Source organism: Frankliniella occidentalis, unplaced genomic scaffold (assembly GCF_000697945.3).
Source record: "Frankliniella occidentalis isolate FOCC.00 unplaced genomic scaffold, Focc_3.1 Scaffold43, whole genome shotgun sequence".
Lineage (NCBI taxonomy): Eukaryota > Metazoa > Arthropoda > Insecta > Thysanoptera > Thripidae > Frankliniella > Frankliniella occidentalis.
This window is the reverse complement of record NW_026267173.1, coordinates 74,933-92,026: the sequence shown is the minus strand read 5'-3', so window position 1 is coordinate 92,026 and position 17,094 is coordinate 74,933. Positions and strand designations below refer to the sequence as shown.

The 17,094-nt window shown below is 40.8% G+C and overlaps 2 protein-coding genes across 4 annotated transcripts in view; one reads left to right on the top strand and one right to left on the bottom strand.

Moving 5' to 3' along the window:
* The window catches only part of LOC113216325 (homogentisate 1,2-dioxygenase), a gene marked incomplete in the record, with an annotated part of 15,489 nt that extends 14,410 nt beyond the window's left edge, over positions 1-1,079 (top strand). Inside the window, 2 exon segments of the mRNA XM_052266843.1 lie at positions 65-246; positions 413-1,079. Coding sequence (XP_052122803.1) covers positions 65-246; positions 413-544 — 314 coding nt within the window.
* Positions 1,051-17,094, bottom strand: part of LOC113215918 (protein tramtrack, beta isoform) — an 81,347-nt gene continuing 65,303 nt past the window's right edge. The window contains exon 5 of one of the 3 annotated variants that reach the window (XM_052266838.1): positions 1,051-5,741. In XM_052266838.1, the coding sequence (XP_052122798.1) occupies positions 5,362-5,741 (380 nt within the window). In that variant the 3' untranslated portion in view covers positions 1,051-5,361. Of the gene's footprint in view, positions 5,742-6,993; positions 14,015-15,608; positions 17,092-17,094 lie in introns of those variants that run through there. The other 2 variants (XM_052266837.1, XM_052266840.1) reach the window with 2 other exon arrangements.

Sequence of the window (17,094 nt, the reverse complement as noted above, 5' to 3'; positions counted from 1 at the left end):
GCTCCCAACACGAGGTGGCATTGGCCCTTGGCCCTCACGGCTGCTCTATCTCCTTGCCGCTCAGGTAACTGCATGAGCGAGTTCATGGGCCTCATCCTGGGCCGCTATGAGGCCAAGGAGGAGGGCTTTATGCCGGGTGGAGCCACGCTGCACTCCATGATGACACCCCACGGTCCGGATGCCCAGTGCTTCGACGTCAACACCAAGGCCCTTCTAAAGCCCGAGAGAGTTGCTGAGGGCACGCAGGTGAGGGTCTTGTTTTGTTTTAACCAAGTATACGAAATCCTCCCCTCCTTACCCCATCTCATATCTCTCTCTCTCTCTCTCTCTCTCTCTCTCTCTCTCTCTCTCTCTCTCTCTCTCTCTCTCTTCCCCCTCTCTCCTTTCGATCTCACACATTATTTCTTTGCAGGCTTTCATGTTCGAGTCATCTCTCAGTCTAGCAGTTACGAAGTGGGGAGAAGAGACTTGTCAAAAACTGGATGCTAATTATCACAAATGTTGGAAGTCTCTTCGGAAACATTTTGATCCATCGAAGCCTTGATCTTCCGGGCATATGATGGGCAATTCCAGATCGTACAAAGTGCACAACAATCTTTTTATTTTGGCTGAAACATTGCAGCTATACGTCAAAATGACGTGTCCATGGATTCGTCAGACTTTCTTCTATCGAAAATCGATTAAAAAAAACATCAAAAAACAAATCAAAACTGCAACACTTTAAATTGTGTGGTTGGAGCGAAATCGAGTTCCGTTTCGTGTCCGTACGGCACGATACTGTTTTATTCAAATTGTAGCCGACTGGCCAATCCAGGAGGCACAGAAAGGGTATTAGAGTAGCGCATCCATTAATGAGTCCAAACGATTTGTAGCACCTACCTACAACACGCACAGGTGTGTGTTTTGGTGCCATGAAGTGCGGACACCCTATCTGGAATTGCCCGAATCTCAAATGGGGGATTAAAACGGTGGATTTTAGGAAATACATTGGAACTCGACTTCTCAGGCGAATGATGACATAGTAATGGGAATAAAAAAATATGTATGCAGTTAAATTAAAACAGAAATTTAATAATAAATGCGTTAACAAATTCCGTACAACCAAAACAGAAAATACAATTAAGATGCCACATAGGGAGGGGCTTGGCCAATTATTTTAATACCTTATAACCAGTAGTACGTACTTTGATAAATCGGGTATAACACAAGTATTTGGGAAACAGAGACATCGAGCTCACAACAGGTATGCTACTGACTAGAACAGAGTAAAGCGGACTTTACAATAGCGATCTTTCTGTTGTGTAATAATAACATCGTATACAGAACGCGGACAAAACTCGGACAAAACCGACAGACTAACCATGAGGGGTATGCCAAGCCCTCCAAAACCCATCACTTTCAAAAAGCGTTGGCTTTCGTTTCAAAACTGAGTGGTGAGAACGTTGATCTGCGGGATGAAAGAAAAAAGGGAAGTGTCTAAATGGACGTGGATGCCATGAAAAATAATAGAGAGTACCATTGGCCATGAGAAGCACGCCAGGAGGAACACAACGCGAGATAGCCTCTTCTTCGATAAAAACATGTAACACTGGAATTCTTCCCCACCTCACAAAATAGGTAAGTGGTGCAATAACTCAGTTATTGAGATTCCCATTTGAGAATGCACAATAAAGGGAAAATGGGGTAGGGGATACATTGTTCCGATGGCCGATAGTTAGACCAGAAAGTTATTACTATACATAATAAGCGGATAACTTAGGGGAACTTTGGAGACGAAACGATATGATAATCGCGCAAAGGGTCGATAATACTGTAATCTATACACCAACCACACCAACACACGCTGACAACAGTACACTGTTACATCAGCGCCTGCTACAAATTAATTACGTATACTAGAGATTCCGTACAGAATAACATCGAGGAAGGACGGGGTGTTATGGATGAGGGTGCTAACATGTACACACGGAAGTATTTAAAAGGTATGATAAACAAAGGCCTGATATGCACATTTTAAGGAATCGAATACACTAGCTTCGACAAATTCCAGTACAGCGAAATTTTGATATGAGTCAACCGTTAGTCAAAAACAGGTTTCACTAATGCAAATAATTAATCCCCATGTCAAAGCCTCTTGAAATATCATAAACGCACTACCTACCCTGCACGAATCAACTCCTTACTTACAGAAGTATGGGGTAACTAGGAAAGGAACAGACCCGTGCAAGGTCAGGTGGAAACCCGTATGAAGTACTGGAGCATATCCATGATTGACTCTAGCATTTTGGTTAGTTTAGGGCCAAGCTATTTGGCGGTAAGTGCTGCAACTGCACGTTGGTACAAAACAAACTAATAGGTACACTCTACACAACAGGAGTTGTGTATCTACATAAGACTCGGATTACAGAGCGCGTGCTAGTATAGACACTTAATATTTATCATAATACGAACGTTTCTCTCAAACGGTGATGCGCTACTATTCTGTACACAAAAAAGGGGGATAGAGCCACGGCGATAGTGAAACAAACTCGTGTAGCACCGCGAACAAATAAAGACCAATAGACCAATGAGATATGAGATCTTTAAAACAGATGATCAATTTAAATACGAAAACTATCCTTGCGATTTAAAAACAAGACTGCAAAAGCAGACCTTTTCTAAAATAACAAACGAAAAATTCATTGAACTGATCACTCCTCAATCCGCCTGGTAGTAGGTCGATCTATATACATCATATTTCTATATTATATAGTAGACATTTTGTGACAAATATAATTTGTCCCATTGGTTCAAGAAACACACATACAATAGAGGAAAATCACATATAACAGTACCACAGTAAAAAACCAAATGTATCTTACAATGACGTATATCTCATGTGTCTTTGTTGTAAAAATAAAGAAATATATACAATTTTAGAAAGATGGTGTGAGGTTTTTGTCCACAGCGCAGATATATTGCTGCTTGCCAATTCAGAAATACAATATTGGAATAAGTATTAGCCTTATTATTCTCATAACGCGATTACAGTTCAAAACTACTATAATTGTGCTTCAAGTAAAAATTGATGGTATTTTCTAATGAATTGTGTCTTTTCAACCAAGCGTTGCGTCTATGATTTGGGGGAGAGGGGGGGGGGGAGAAGGTCCATCCGGGCCGGCGTGGGGTGAGGACGCCTTCCACGTGTTGAACAGGATCTCTTTTTACAAATTGGCTTAATTAAAATACTTGATTTGAAATATGCGTAAAATAAGGGATGGACCAAAAAGTCTAAAACACAATGTCTAGCAAGTTGTTGGCGGTTAAATTGCGCAAAGATTTTCAGTAACACTTTTTTCAGTCTTTCTTCCATACAATCAGTCTTTCGACGCTGTGAACTGAGCTCGCCTGAGAAACTGTTTTCGAGCCATGCCAAACATTGATGTTTGACGAAGAAAACGTTCAGCTTAGCCACCATGAGACAAAATTTGTATTTGCCAGAATGTAAAAAGGGTAAGACTTTAGAACTTGTCAACTTACACTAATCACATTACAACAAATCAGAATATTGTCAGTTGGATTCAATTAGTTTCACAAGGACTCAGTAAGAAAGGTCGCGGCCTTTGGCTGCGTCAGCGTCATTGCGATACGGTCTTCCCTTTCCCGCCATTCACCGGATGAAGAGGAGGGGAGGGTTACTGTACTGTAACTACAACACACTGTCACGGGAATTCCTACGTGACAAGTTATGGGATGGATCCGATTTGAAAGTAAGTCTTAACATTTACACTCATTTGGAGAAAGATCTCTCAAAAGAAACAAGGAGCCTTACTCTACGTAAGAGAAACAGGATAAAAAATTAAGAGAGGATCAGTCTGATGGGATGAAAATCGTATACATATATGCTAAGTTTCTTTTAAGGCTGTGATTAAGTCTAGGCGGCGCTACACCCCCTGTAAGATATCGAATTGGATGCCAACAGGGCGGTTTGCAGACGCTTGTTCCATTCTGGAAAGGCACTTAGGTGTCAGTTTGTTTGACCAAGAAAAAGTCTACTGACTGAATTAGTCCGTCGTCTTAAAACCGACCAGTATCGAACCAATTCTAATTGTTACATTAGCACGCCAATACTCGGTGGAGTGGGGCGATCTGAGGCAGCAGCTAAGGCATTAAGCAACAGACAAAACGGGTTTTTCAGCGAGGCGAACGCCATATCATATGAGAGAACGCTAATAGAAAACATCGACAAAAAACAAAAACAACTGGCGATCTACCGAATGCTTTTCGAGGACTAACACAAGAGAACCGCATCAAGAAATACGTGAAGCGACTTTTTAAAATACTAAGTCTAAGTCCAAGCAACTACTTTAAGCACACATCGATGTAGAAAATTACAATTACAAAAACAACTGAAAAGAACTAATAAATAAGGTAACGTAAGGCGGAAGACAGGCGGTAGTGCCACGCCTCCGGGAATGTCGTATGTAGATCTGGCAAAACAAAGCTTTCCCGACAAAGCAGCAAAAGTGGGCTTTAAAACAAATTTTACTGTGGAACATCAATAATTCGTGTAGGATCTTCATCTTCCATCACACACAGCATGACCAGCACGCTTACCCAAAAGAACACACCATCCAAGAATTGAAACAGAAACACTTAAAATATTTAAAATAAAAACAATAGTTAACAATGTTGAAAGGCAACTTTTGGGCTTAAATTACGTTAGAACAACACTCTTCGTTTGTCTGCCAAACAATATAAATATATGAAGGGCAGAGTCCTGTGTACACTTGGGACTCGCGCTGTTAAATAAATTAAAGCGAGTTTCCCTGCGCTAAAAAAAAGAACCAGGTCAGAAAAGCGGCGCGCAATAAAAACTGATTTACACGACGCCTAAGAGCGCATGTCTGGTATATCGTATACAATTATCGATCGACTGGTATCGGTCGTGTACTCAACAAAACTATTGGTATACAAAATAAGTTTCTTTTTGGCAACACTCTAGTAGCACCTCGAAGAGGTCAGGTCAGAGTTCGGTACGGGACCGAGTGGCCCCACAATGCTCTGCGCCGCCCTGGGCGGGCGCGTACCTGCGGGTGGCGCCCAGGGTGGCGCCTACAGGTAGCGCCGGCCCCAGGACGGGCCCGAGAAGCGGCCGCCAGGGGCACCGCGAGAGCCGCGCGCCGGGCCGCGAGCCCTGTAGGACCCGACGACAGGGCCGAAGGGTCCGAAGGGTCCGTGGAGGCGGGCGACGACGGCGGCGGCCGCAGCAGCGGGCCAGCTGTTGCTGTGCTGGTTGCTGTTGCTGCCGCTGGCCCTCCACGCGGTGGAGGCGTCGGCGACCAGGCAGGGCAGGCAGGAGCAGAGCGAGGCCCGCGACACCTAGTGCGAGTTGTGGTTGGGGGGCGCGCCGTGGGCGGCGGCGGCGTGCGGCAGAGGCAGCGGCGGCAGGTGCTGGGGGCCCGCCTGCAGCCCGGGGTGCAGGGCGGCCCCGGGGCCGGTGTGCGCCGAGCGGTAGTGCGCCTTGAGCGAGTCGATGCGGTTGTACGAGTTGCCGCACTGCGGGCAGTAGAAGCGCTCCTGGCGGTGCGTGTGCGAGTGGTGCCACGGGTTGGACACCTCCTTCCCGCACTGGCGGCACCGCCACTTCTCGCGGTCCGCCACCGTCAGCGGCGGCACGCGCTCGAACATGTCCTTGTAGGACGACGACTTGTAGGAGGTGCGGGCCGGGCGCGGGCGGTATCGGTGCTGCATCGGCTGCTCTGTGGACAGACAAGGGCACGACAGGTCACGCCTCGCCTTCTGCTCCGCTCAGCTCCGCTTAGCTCCGCTCGCTCAGCCTAGCTGCTGCTCAACAAAGCCCGCTGCAGCTCAGCCACCCGCCCCGGACTCCTGCTGCCTTGGCGCCCCTCGCGGAGTGCTGGTCTGGAGTGATGGGCGCGCCTTCGACGGCGTCACGTCGCGTTCGAAATAAACGTGTCACTTCGAGAGTCACTGCGCGGGTCGGACGGGGCGCGTGGGCTCCGGGTGCCGCGAGTGCCAAGACTACGCGGCTAAAACAAATAGCTCTCCAAAAGAAGAACGCGTGTCCAAAGCCAGCATCATGCAAATTAAAATGTGGATGTGCACTGTGGGAAATAGAGAAAATATTTAAAGGGGGAAAAACACCTTCACCAAAGGGACATTTAGAGAAAGCCACACTACATTCTCACAAAGGCGATATGATTAATGCCTACTCGCGTGTACAACTCTGGTGGTAGTTAAACTCTTTTACACAAAAGACAAGGCCACTCGAGCATCAGAGTTGCAAATAACTGCTCTCACGAAAGCAACACTCCCAGGGAACGCCTGCAAGGTACGGGGTAGGCAAGCCCGCAGTGCAAGCACGACGCACAGGGTGGCCTACGAGTCCTTTTCCACTAAACTTTAAACATAGGGCCAATAAATGAAATGACATTGCCAGCATATGGAAAAGAGGAGAGAGAGATAGAGAGAGCCCTTTCCTTTAAAATGTCACTGATCAAGTATTTGATACATCCAACTACCATTTGAACATGCTAGTAAGAGAGCTACCTACTTTGAGGACAAGTAAAGCACCTGATGTACCTGACAAACATGCCGCTGTGGGGGGTGTAAGGTGCTGCAAAGAAAACTTTTGAAAATTCTTGCCATTTATAGTTTCTAGAAGGTAGAAGAACACCATTTTCATTTTCACAACTTTCTTGACCCATGTCAATTCTTTTTCAGTGCTCAAACAACCCTAATTTCATAAGATTTAATAAATTGGAATATGTCCTTAAATAGGGGAAGATGTGAAGACTACACCTGTAAGAGAAGTAATATGCAGCCTAAGTTACATTTTTAAATACCTTGATGTTAATCTTGCCTGGTTTTTGAAATGAACTGATGCACTCCATGAAGGTAAATTGCAGTACTATGAGAAAGAAATTGCACACACACACACATATACCAAGAAAAATTAAACAAGAAAGGAAGGCAATACAATCAATCCAATTGATTTTATAGATTTTATTAGTAAGCTCAGAAATAATACATAATCAATGTGAACAATGTGAAAGTTTGTTTGGTTCCACAGCTGACTTAGATAGTATTCCACATCCAGGTACCACAAACTGTACAAATATGTCAAAGAGGAGACAAGCCTACGCTGTCCCCAGGAATGTCTGTAGTCTACTTCTAAAGATAACACATAATTTGACACAGCAACGTTCCATTCCTTAACAACTTACAAACAAATATATGCCTGACTTGCAACTGATCAGATTCCGATATGGAGAAAAGTTCTGCCAGCACAGAGAAAAACTGAACACATTGGCATCACATTGAAAAATAAAAGAGACTCAACACAAGTGACAAAATGTTTTTAAGACCCTGTTCAATATGTTTTGTTTTTTTATTCTATCAAATTTGGCATATTTGGCACAAGTTGTCCTTAACTTCTTATCACACACAAGTACAAAAAAGCACTTCACTACACCTTATTGCACATACAAAACTCAAAACTGAAGCAGGAAACTGGGTCAATAAAAAAAGATGGTTATCTTAAAAAGTGTTTGAAGTCAATATGTGAGTAAGTAACACGTGTGTTAATCACATCGGTCCAAGATGTTGATTTACTGACTAAATTAATAAGCTCACATTTATTGCACTGCCACGAGTAAGTCAACAGGATGCTGTCTTGAATCAGTTGTTCATTTGCAATATTTAAATAGAAAAGGTAAAATTAGCAAAAGAAGAAATAATCCACCTGCTTTGCTTTAAAAATAACTAAATGTTTCACCTTTCTCCCTTTTATGATGCCTTATAGCCTACTTAATACATTACAAAACTAACAAAGTTATACGCTTCTCAAAGATGTATCGACAATATGTACAAAGTATATTACACACATTTTACCCTTCTCAATAAACATTTACCAGTTTCGTTAAAAATAAATATATTTTACAATATAAAAGTGTGAGCCTTAGGGTGACCTACCCACTGTCACACTTGTCATCCTAATACCATTTTAATTGTACAGTTAAAAAAAGTCCTCACAATCTAGACCAGCTGGACGGATATCAACATAGCTTTCACTAAATTAAAAAAACAACTTTCCCTCTGCATTAAAAAACGTTAATTCCAACACATAAGAAACATAAAGGCATTATTATTAATGTTTTTGATACTTGGTAACTTATGGTAGTTCAATAATAACTGATATTATCTATAGAATAAAATCACATTTTAGTGGACGATAATCAATCGTGGCCATCTTTTTATATCCTCACATTTCCATCACTTTCTAAACTGAGTGGAATTCTCATTCAAATAAATACTATATGACATAAACAGCTAATCCATGGAAGTTACTAGTGCAAGTGAGCAAGGAGTTCTCATCATTTGGACCATAACTAAATTACAATGAGTTCCATCTTTCACAGTGTTGAGAAAAACTACACAGTGAAATTTTTTTATACCTTGAAAAAGAAGCGTGTAATCTTTCTGTGAGACATCCTTACACATAAAGAATTGACTTGTTAAGTAGCATGGAGGATTCACTATGCAGTTTACATTTTGGATGGTACATTTCATTCAGGATAGATTGTATTATTATTACAACCACATCAATAGCGTAAGGAATGTAGTCATGAATTTATACCCTTCCAGAAAAAAGTAATGTGTGGACTTCAAAACCAATAAATATTTGCTAATTTGATTCACCAGGATAGAAAGCTTACACGCTTTTCGTTTCAGTGTATAAGACTCATGACCAGAGTTCTACACAATATGGGCAAATTAGAGAGATAATTCAGTAACCTACAATTAAAGAGCCAATTTACTCTTTATGGCATATCAAAAACTGACTTGACGTTGGCAAGTGCCCTTCCAGAAGGCATTTCATATGAAAGGCAACAGAGAGCACCTGCAACAACAGCAGACCCTTTCTAATTTGTTCACTTAAGTCTATTGAGTGCATTACTACACAGATTTGCTTTTTGTTCTATTCACTTCTTTTTTTATTACGAAAAATATCCTGCCACAGATATAACTAAAATCATGACCTATAACAAATTGTTCCATTTTGTTTGGTTTTCTTTTTGTAGCAAAAACATCAATTTCTTAACATATAGACTGAAAATCACACTGATAAGTATTAGGTTTTGGCATGAAAGGAGGTGAAGCCTTTCTGAAAAGTATTGGTAAATACTCGCATCTAATTAAAAAAATGAAATAAAACTGTAGCAAAAGGTAGAGCAAAAATCTCACAATAGAATACCCCTAGTGTAGATCAACACAGCCTAGAACTCATAATATTATATTGACTATCAAATCTTCCAGAAACCCAAATGTATGCATAAGAGAAAGAGGAAATAACATCCAAGACAGGGCCAGCTCTTGTTACAAAGCATTTGCACCACTTTCTTATGCTCACTTCCTAGGATGGAAATCAGTCCTTTTGAATTAATACCCTTGTTACTGCACACTTGGCATGGGTCCTTACAAAATGAGCACCAACTGACAAAAACTATACGAATTTCAAAAAAATAAAAAGACAGATAAACACAAGAAAATGTAAAGTCCACATTCCACAGTCTTTAAACGGTTAAATGCTATTGGCATGTAAATTATACCTCCTGAAAACCACAAAGAGAGCTCTGAAACACTGTAAAAAGATGGGAGTCCTAACATGAACAAGGATCATAACTTTTACAGAAAGTTTATCATTACTTATTGTTAAAACACCAAACAGGTGAAAGAGATTATCTACGGATATAAATCACAAACAAAAATCCTCAAACATGTTCAGAAACACATGACAAGTTTTCAAGGGGGATAAAAAAAGATAATTAATAAACAGCAGCTATTACCAGACAGCTAACCATCCTCATGTTATAAAAGTCCTTACAAAACTCCTCCTTTCCAAAAAGACATGATTTAATTTTGAACTGGGTGGGGAACTGAGTTGTTCAATATTTTGCTTTGCAGTGCCTATCACAAATTTATGTGTGACAGGATTGGAGAAAAAATAATAAAACGTGATCCCTAAAAAGATGTTTTAGGTTTACTGTAAGTTTTCCAGCATCATTGAAATGAACCAAAAAAGGGGGACACTGCAAGACAAAGCAGTCCAGATTGCACTCAAATTGCTCTCAAGATATTTTTTTTTTTAAGATAAACGAACCATGCATAGCCAAGGCCTACACACACTGACAGTCAAGAGTCAATTAAGATTAAGAGAGCAACACACTCTGAATTGCTTTGATAATTAAAATCTTGCTCTTCAGTTAATCAATGAGAATGAAAGCTGGGTACCAATTTATACGTGGCATGTGCTTCTAACAAAGAAAACTTACTATTTCCTAATTAAGTAAATGTAATTTGATTCAGACTGTTGATTGCAGTGCTATTATCACAAAATAGCAATCCTTGTTCTTGTTAGGCATGCTTTAACTTTTTTTTTTACAGAGAACAAATTATGTTTCCCGTGCAGAGAACCTTACTTTCACTAATTGATACCAGCCTTGAAATTATTTACATGTAACGAATAAAATGTAAGTACAGCAAATGGTGCAAACATACAAAATGTGGGATATAGCGCTGGCGTTCAACCTCAACCAGCTGATAAAAGAAGCATAAAGCCCAGTGTACAATTGAGCCTAATATATTTGATCAAAATTCTCCACTGAATACCTGATTATGATTTTTGCATCAGTCCCTTTAAAATTTCAGGCCAATAGATAATACATAAAAAAATGGTGGCAACACAAATAAAAATTAAAAATTAAGATGTAAGCCAACCTACAGTCATGTGTCATGACCTAATCCATCAACAGTCCATGAAGAGATTCATTATTGTGACCAACTTGACAGTACAATTGTTTCTTAATCTTAAGTGCATCAAGGCACACTAATTACCAGGGAGAATTTGGATCATGCAAGTTAATGTCTACAAAAATGTCAATATCTGAAGCGCAACCATATTTTTCTACACAATGCTGGGTGTGTCTAATGCTGCATAACAAATTACAACAGAACCACAACCTTGCATTAACGTTAAAAAAAGCAAACTACATGAAAAACAGCCTGCCATTAAATTCAGTTGAGAGATCTGTTTTCCATTTTTTCCTGTTTCAAACTTCAGATCAGCACTACTGCAGCATAAGTAGGTAAACACACAGAAAATGCTGATGAACGAGATTATACTTGATGATAAAGATCCAATATCAATGTCACAGAGGGACTTAAATGAGTGTCGTTAAAGTTGACAATGCCTACAAACTCCTCACTAGCCATTTAAAAATTGAATTCGTTGAAATGGTTGCTCACTTATTTAAGAAAAAGCATTTTCCATTCTGTGCACTGTCACAGCCAATCAAAACACAGAGACCCAATCTACACAATTATATGTGCAAGCAAACTCACACAAGCCGACTACAAAACACATTATTGACTGAGGAGCTGACTGCATTATGTGATACTGAGCACAAAGGACTAAAAGTACCAAAATCATAACACTTCTGAGATTTGCAACAGCTACTGGCAAAGGATCTACTTTAAGTACAGAGCTTCTAACAGCACCTTTATCACAAGGAAACAGCACAAGAGTCCAGTCTCTGAATTTAACAAAGCTGAAAGAAACTTGTACGTTATTCACACTATCCAATGAGGCCCACAGCACCCCATTTCTATTCCCTCCCACAACTCATCCTCTCACACACTACATCCTTGTCCAGTGCCAATTTAACAGAATCATTGCACAGAACTTTTCTGGACTAAGGCAAGAACTTTGGTCATTGGCATGGCTTAGACTACAAACACAAACCTATCCAACTATGACAAAGTCACAAAAATGGGATGGTCTCACTAGCTAACCAACAGAAACTTGCATCATTTGAGCTCTTGTTCACAAGATTCAATATGGAACTAGCAAACTTATTGCATGTGTTATCAAAACACACACAATCCAAATGCATATTTACAGAGCCTTAACTTGAGCTGTGCACAGACAGTATCATCTTTCTCAATAGATATAAGACATTTAAATATCAAGATTTGGCCAGAAATGAGTATTGTATAATGGTAGTTAAATTCACTTTAAGCTTTAACTAACAAAACCACATTATAGATAAGTACACACTTAGACTTGAGTGCACATAGCACAAGAGTTTAATAGAAAAAGGTACACAATTTGATTAATTTGCAAGACATTTAGGTCTATACACATATAAATGAATCACAGCATACATTTCAACATACAGATTAACAATCATACACAACATCTTATTGTATAGCAAGATAAGAAGAGCACAAATCAACAAACATGTTCAATGGAAATAACGAAAATAAAAATATAACTTTATATATATATTGTGTGTTTATATAATATATCCATATTCATCTATATAAAAATTGTTTATTTCAATTGGAACGACCATCGCTCACTCTAAAACCAAATTTGACTCACAATGTCAAGTAAAATTTGAGATTTGTTTAAGTGTTGCGCTTGTCATACTGAGCACATAAAGGTGCCATGCACCAATGAATAAAGTACGATGTATGTACGCACAATAGAATTGTACGTGGTACAGGGATAGAAGAAAAACTAAGGAGCCAGAAGGCTGTTAAAATGAAAAGAAAAATTGAGAAAACTATGTAACAAATATAGATTCTTTACATAATATGTTAATTCTTTTCTTCAGACTAGAAAAAGTTGGTTAAGGGATTAACAAGAAGAGGGGCATTTCAAATTCATAGATAAGTAAAAATTGAATTTGATCCTGAATTTGAATATTTAAAGTACTTGGACGTTCCTTGATCAGTTTGTTTCCTTAAAATAACCCATGCTTGAACAGTTTTATGCATAGTTGTTAGGCATATAAAACAATGGGCATGTCATGGATACATAATTTGTAACCACCTGATTAACGCTGAAATTGTTAAGCCCTTTTGTCAATTCCCACCCTTGTTTTTGACATGTTAGAAACTATCACATCAGATGTACATCCAACACAACAAAATCTCATTGAGTTCACGCAAGCCACCACTAAATGCTGTTGGACTTGTGCAGACAATAACATGAGATACAGAACTAGAAGAACATGGATGAGTCTCATTTCCCACATAAGATTTAATCTAGAAATGAGGTAATTACCATCATAGGTGTTGCAACAGACCTCAGTAGGCACTTCATCTATCAAAATGTTCCTTTCCAAACTAAATAAGGAGGATTAAAACTCGCTTGGTACAGGATACAAATAATGAGAAGAGAAATGCCTTCCAGTTTTGTGGCAACCCCTCCGAGGTACTTGAGCACCCATCGTAGCAAGAGTCACACCATCACATCATTATGGAGGGCCACCAGGACCAGGATGAGTGGCCGACGCAGAGTGGAAGTCCAGGTGCCTGTAGGGCTGGTTCGGGTCCCACCAGGCGCGCCAGGGGTTGAGCAGGCCGCTGAAGCCGGGCATTGACCCGAAAGCTTCATACACAGAGCGGGAGTAGAAGCCCAGGCCCAAGTCCTGGTCGCCTGCTCCCGCTCCGGCTAATCTTCAGGAGGACTTGTCGCTGGCGTCCTCTCCATCCCTGTCGCGCTCCCCCATCATGTCCCCGAAGTGCTTGAGCTCCAAGTCGCGCAGGCTGCTGCTGGACCGGCCGCTCCCTCCCCCACCGCCCCCGCCGCCCCCAGAACCACCCCCGCCTCCGCCCCTCGACGTCGTCGCGAGGTCCTGCGCTCCCGCGGACTGACCCGGCGAGGGGGACGGAGACGGCAGGGACCCGGTGGGCGGGCGCGCGAGGAACTTGTTGAGGTCGGGGTTGAAGAGCGGGTGCTTGAAGCGGCAGTGCGTGCGCAGGTTGTCGCTGCGCGTGTAGGTCGCGTGGCACAGGGGACACTCGAAGCGGCCGGGGAAGTGCACGTGGTAGTGGTTTCGGACGTGGGTCACCACCTTGCCGCACAGTCGGCAGCGGTGCAAGTTGTTGGCCACTCCCTGGATCCGCTCAAAGGTCAGCCGCATGTGCCACACTTTAGACCCTGCGAAGGAGAAAGGGCCGTGTGTCACAATGGATTTGATCTGATTTTGATACCCTGGTTATAATGTTAGTGACAAGCCCTGCTGCCGTGTGCGTGCACTGCCTTGCCGCCGAGTCCAGGGCGGAGCAGGGCGGACTGCTATAGGGGTGTGCGGGACCGGGGCGGCTTAGGCGGAACAGAGACCCCTGGGAGACAAGCGACAAGGTCACACCAGACAACACCGCGACCTGGACCTGACCTAGAGCCTCAGGACCGATGACCGGGCGCAAAACCGCTACGCAAAGTCCAGCCCGGACTCGCCCACCACCGGAGGACTATGTAATGCCTTGGGCTTTGGCATGCCACTGCATGGGCATGGCGAGACACAGACAACACCATCACTTAGCGGAGCGCCCAGTTGCCCACCGGGTTAGGCACACAGCAGCAACATGCTTTTCTCATATTTTCACAATTCCACCATTTTTTATTTTTTAAAAAAGAGAGTGTTTGTTTTTAATATCTTGTCTGAGTATTCTTTTAAGTTGAGCCAAACTGCCAAAAATTTGGCATCAAAATCCTTCCATCTCAGATACAAAGTGCCTTCGGCATCTCATGAAAAAGGGCATTGGCACATAGTCCTACTATACATTTTACATGAAAATTTGGATAAGTACACACTGCAAACTGTAATTATCTTTTAATATCTGTGCAAAGCTAGCAAAGCCATTGACTTACTCCTGAGATCACTTCACAATTTTTAAAAAGATATTCAGGAGGTTTTGTATCACATGCAAATTGCACCCATTGAGTGAGCTGCTCTCATAGAAACATGCAGCGGCAAAATGTCTTTTAGAGGCTGGTCTCTTAAGTTGTGCTGTATCTGAAGACTGTCAGAGGAATGCAACGTTCATTTAACATCAAGTAAAAGATGAAGAATTAATTCCTTTGCTTCCAACAAATGATGTGTGAAGAGATATATGGACAAGATTGTCAAGTCACACAATGCTTGGAAACAAATTGATGCCAATCTCCTATGTATTGTGCCCATTGACAATGCACAACCTTCACACACAAAGACTTATCAACTTAGTTTTCCTTTGTGTACACTTATGTAGTTCACAAACTGACACTGTCACAGTAATGCAGTAATCATATCATCGCAATGCACACCTAGCCGACAAGACAAACCCTCAAAACAGAAATTAAGAAAATAAAAACACACAAGCATTTCTGAATTACCTCTGTGGCAGAACTGTGAACTAGGACAACTTGAACTGTTTAGTAACAAATCTCATAAAACTGAGGCATAAGTAACGCTTCAAATTGTAGACTATTGTATGAAGAATGCAAAATGAATGTCCATCCAAAAACAAAACTAAAAACAATTCCAACTGCATAAATCCAAGTTTGCACTTTTATTCTATACATTTACTGACTAAATGTATCAGAACGAAGAGAACTTTGAAGCACCAAAAGCACCAGAACAAAAAATGAATGAATGTGTTTTGTATGGGAAGTGCCAGAGCGATAGTACATACAAAAGCAAGACCTTTACAGACAGTGATAGTCATGTGCAGTGGGTGGGCAAAGGCTACTAGAAGAGAAAATTCAAGACTATTTTGTATTGTTACTTAGTAACAATTTATTGCTTGATAAATTAATGTACATGGAGCTTGTATGACCCTTAATTTGTATTGAGGAAGTCCACAAAACTAATAGAAGATTTACAGAGAAAATCCTTATCTTACAAATTTCACATAATCAGTCTCAAATCTATGCCAGATAAATTTGTTTCAGAGATTAAAGAAAAAGTTATAACTTTTACAGAAAGACTCAGTAAAAATAAAACTGCACAACATACCCCAGCCTCAATAGATGTCCATTAAATAGATGGAGAATAAATAGATTAAGAACAGTATCTAAAAATGAAAATTGAGCTCTGGGGCAAAGTTAGGAGCCATTACAGACTCCCAATGCTCCTGACATGAAATGAACAGCAATGGAAGCAGCAATACTGCACTCAATGTAACATGAATGATAAGTAATGAAGATGTTAGATGACAATTAAAACCAAGTAGACCCCATCCCCATGCACTGATCACACTATAAGAACTTCACAATCTAAAATTTAAAACGGTGGGGTGGTTGTTTGAAGAATGGGATAAAGAATGAATGACTGATACTGATATTCAAACCTTAAAGACCAGAGAGCAAAAAAATATGATTACACCACGTAAAGTGTACCTGTTCATAATTTATCAGTTGATATTATTTGTTTGACTGTTTAGCACCACTTTGTGCACAATAAATTTGACAGGACTGTCAGTAACATGGGAAAAGTTGATCTCAAAAGAAAACTTTCACTTAGAGGCATATTCCCAAAGAACTACAGCAACATTTTCATCTTTTAGAGTGATTTTTGAGAAATTGATTAGGTACAGCGTGTCACATATAGTAAAATACTAAAATAGTTCCTTTGGTATCAATCATGCACAAAACAAATTAGTTTCGATAGATTGCAATTTCATTGTTTAAAAAAATATATAAAGTGCACCACAAATGACAAGTTGCTGGCCTGCCAGCAGATACCATGTCCATTTTTGAGCACAACACAAAAATAACTACTCTACTCAGATTCTTGAAACAAAAACCATAAAAAAAACAAAAAGGAATAAAAGAATAGATAAAAAATGCAATGCAGTTAAAATCTAAAAGGCACATAATCATTATCTTGGCTTGGCCGTAACATGGCAAGTGAACAGGAAAAAAAGAAAAGTATATCATTAGATTATCTCTCATCACAATTTATCTGACATTTTAAGATCAATCTGTTCAGCAGTCAGTATGTGCTTCAATCTGTTCAGGAGTCAATTTGTGTTTCATGCGCATGTGGCGTTTCAGATTATCAGCTCGAGTTAGAGATAGGGGGCACAATGGGCAAGGAAATTTCTTAAGGGCATGCATTTTGTGATGTCTTTCCATATCTGTCACTATTTTGGAACAAATTTTGCATTTAGCTAGTCCATGTGATAACTCCTCAAACATTTGCGCAAAGTCTTCAATAGATAGTTCAACTTCTGCCTGTGGATAAAGGAATCCTG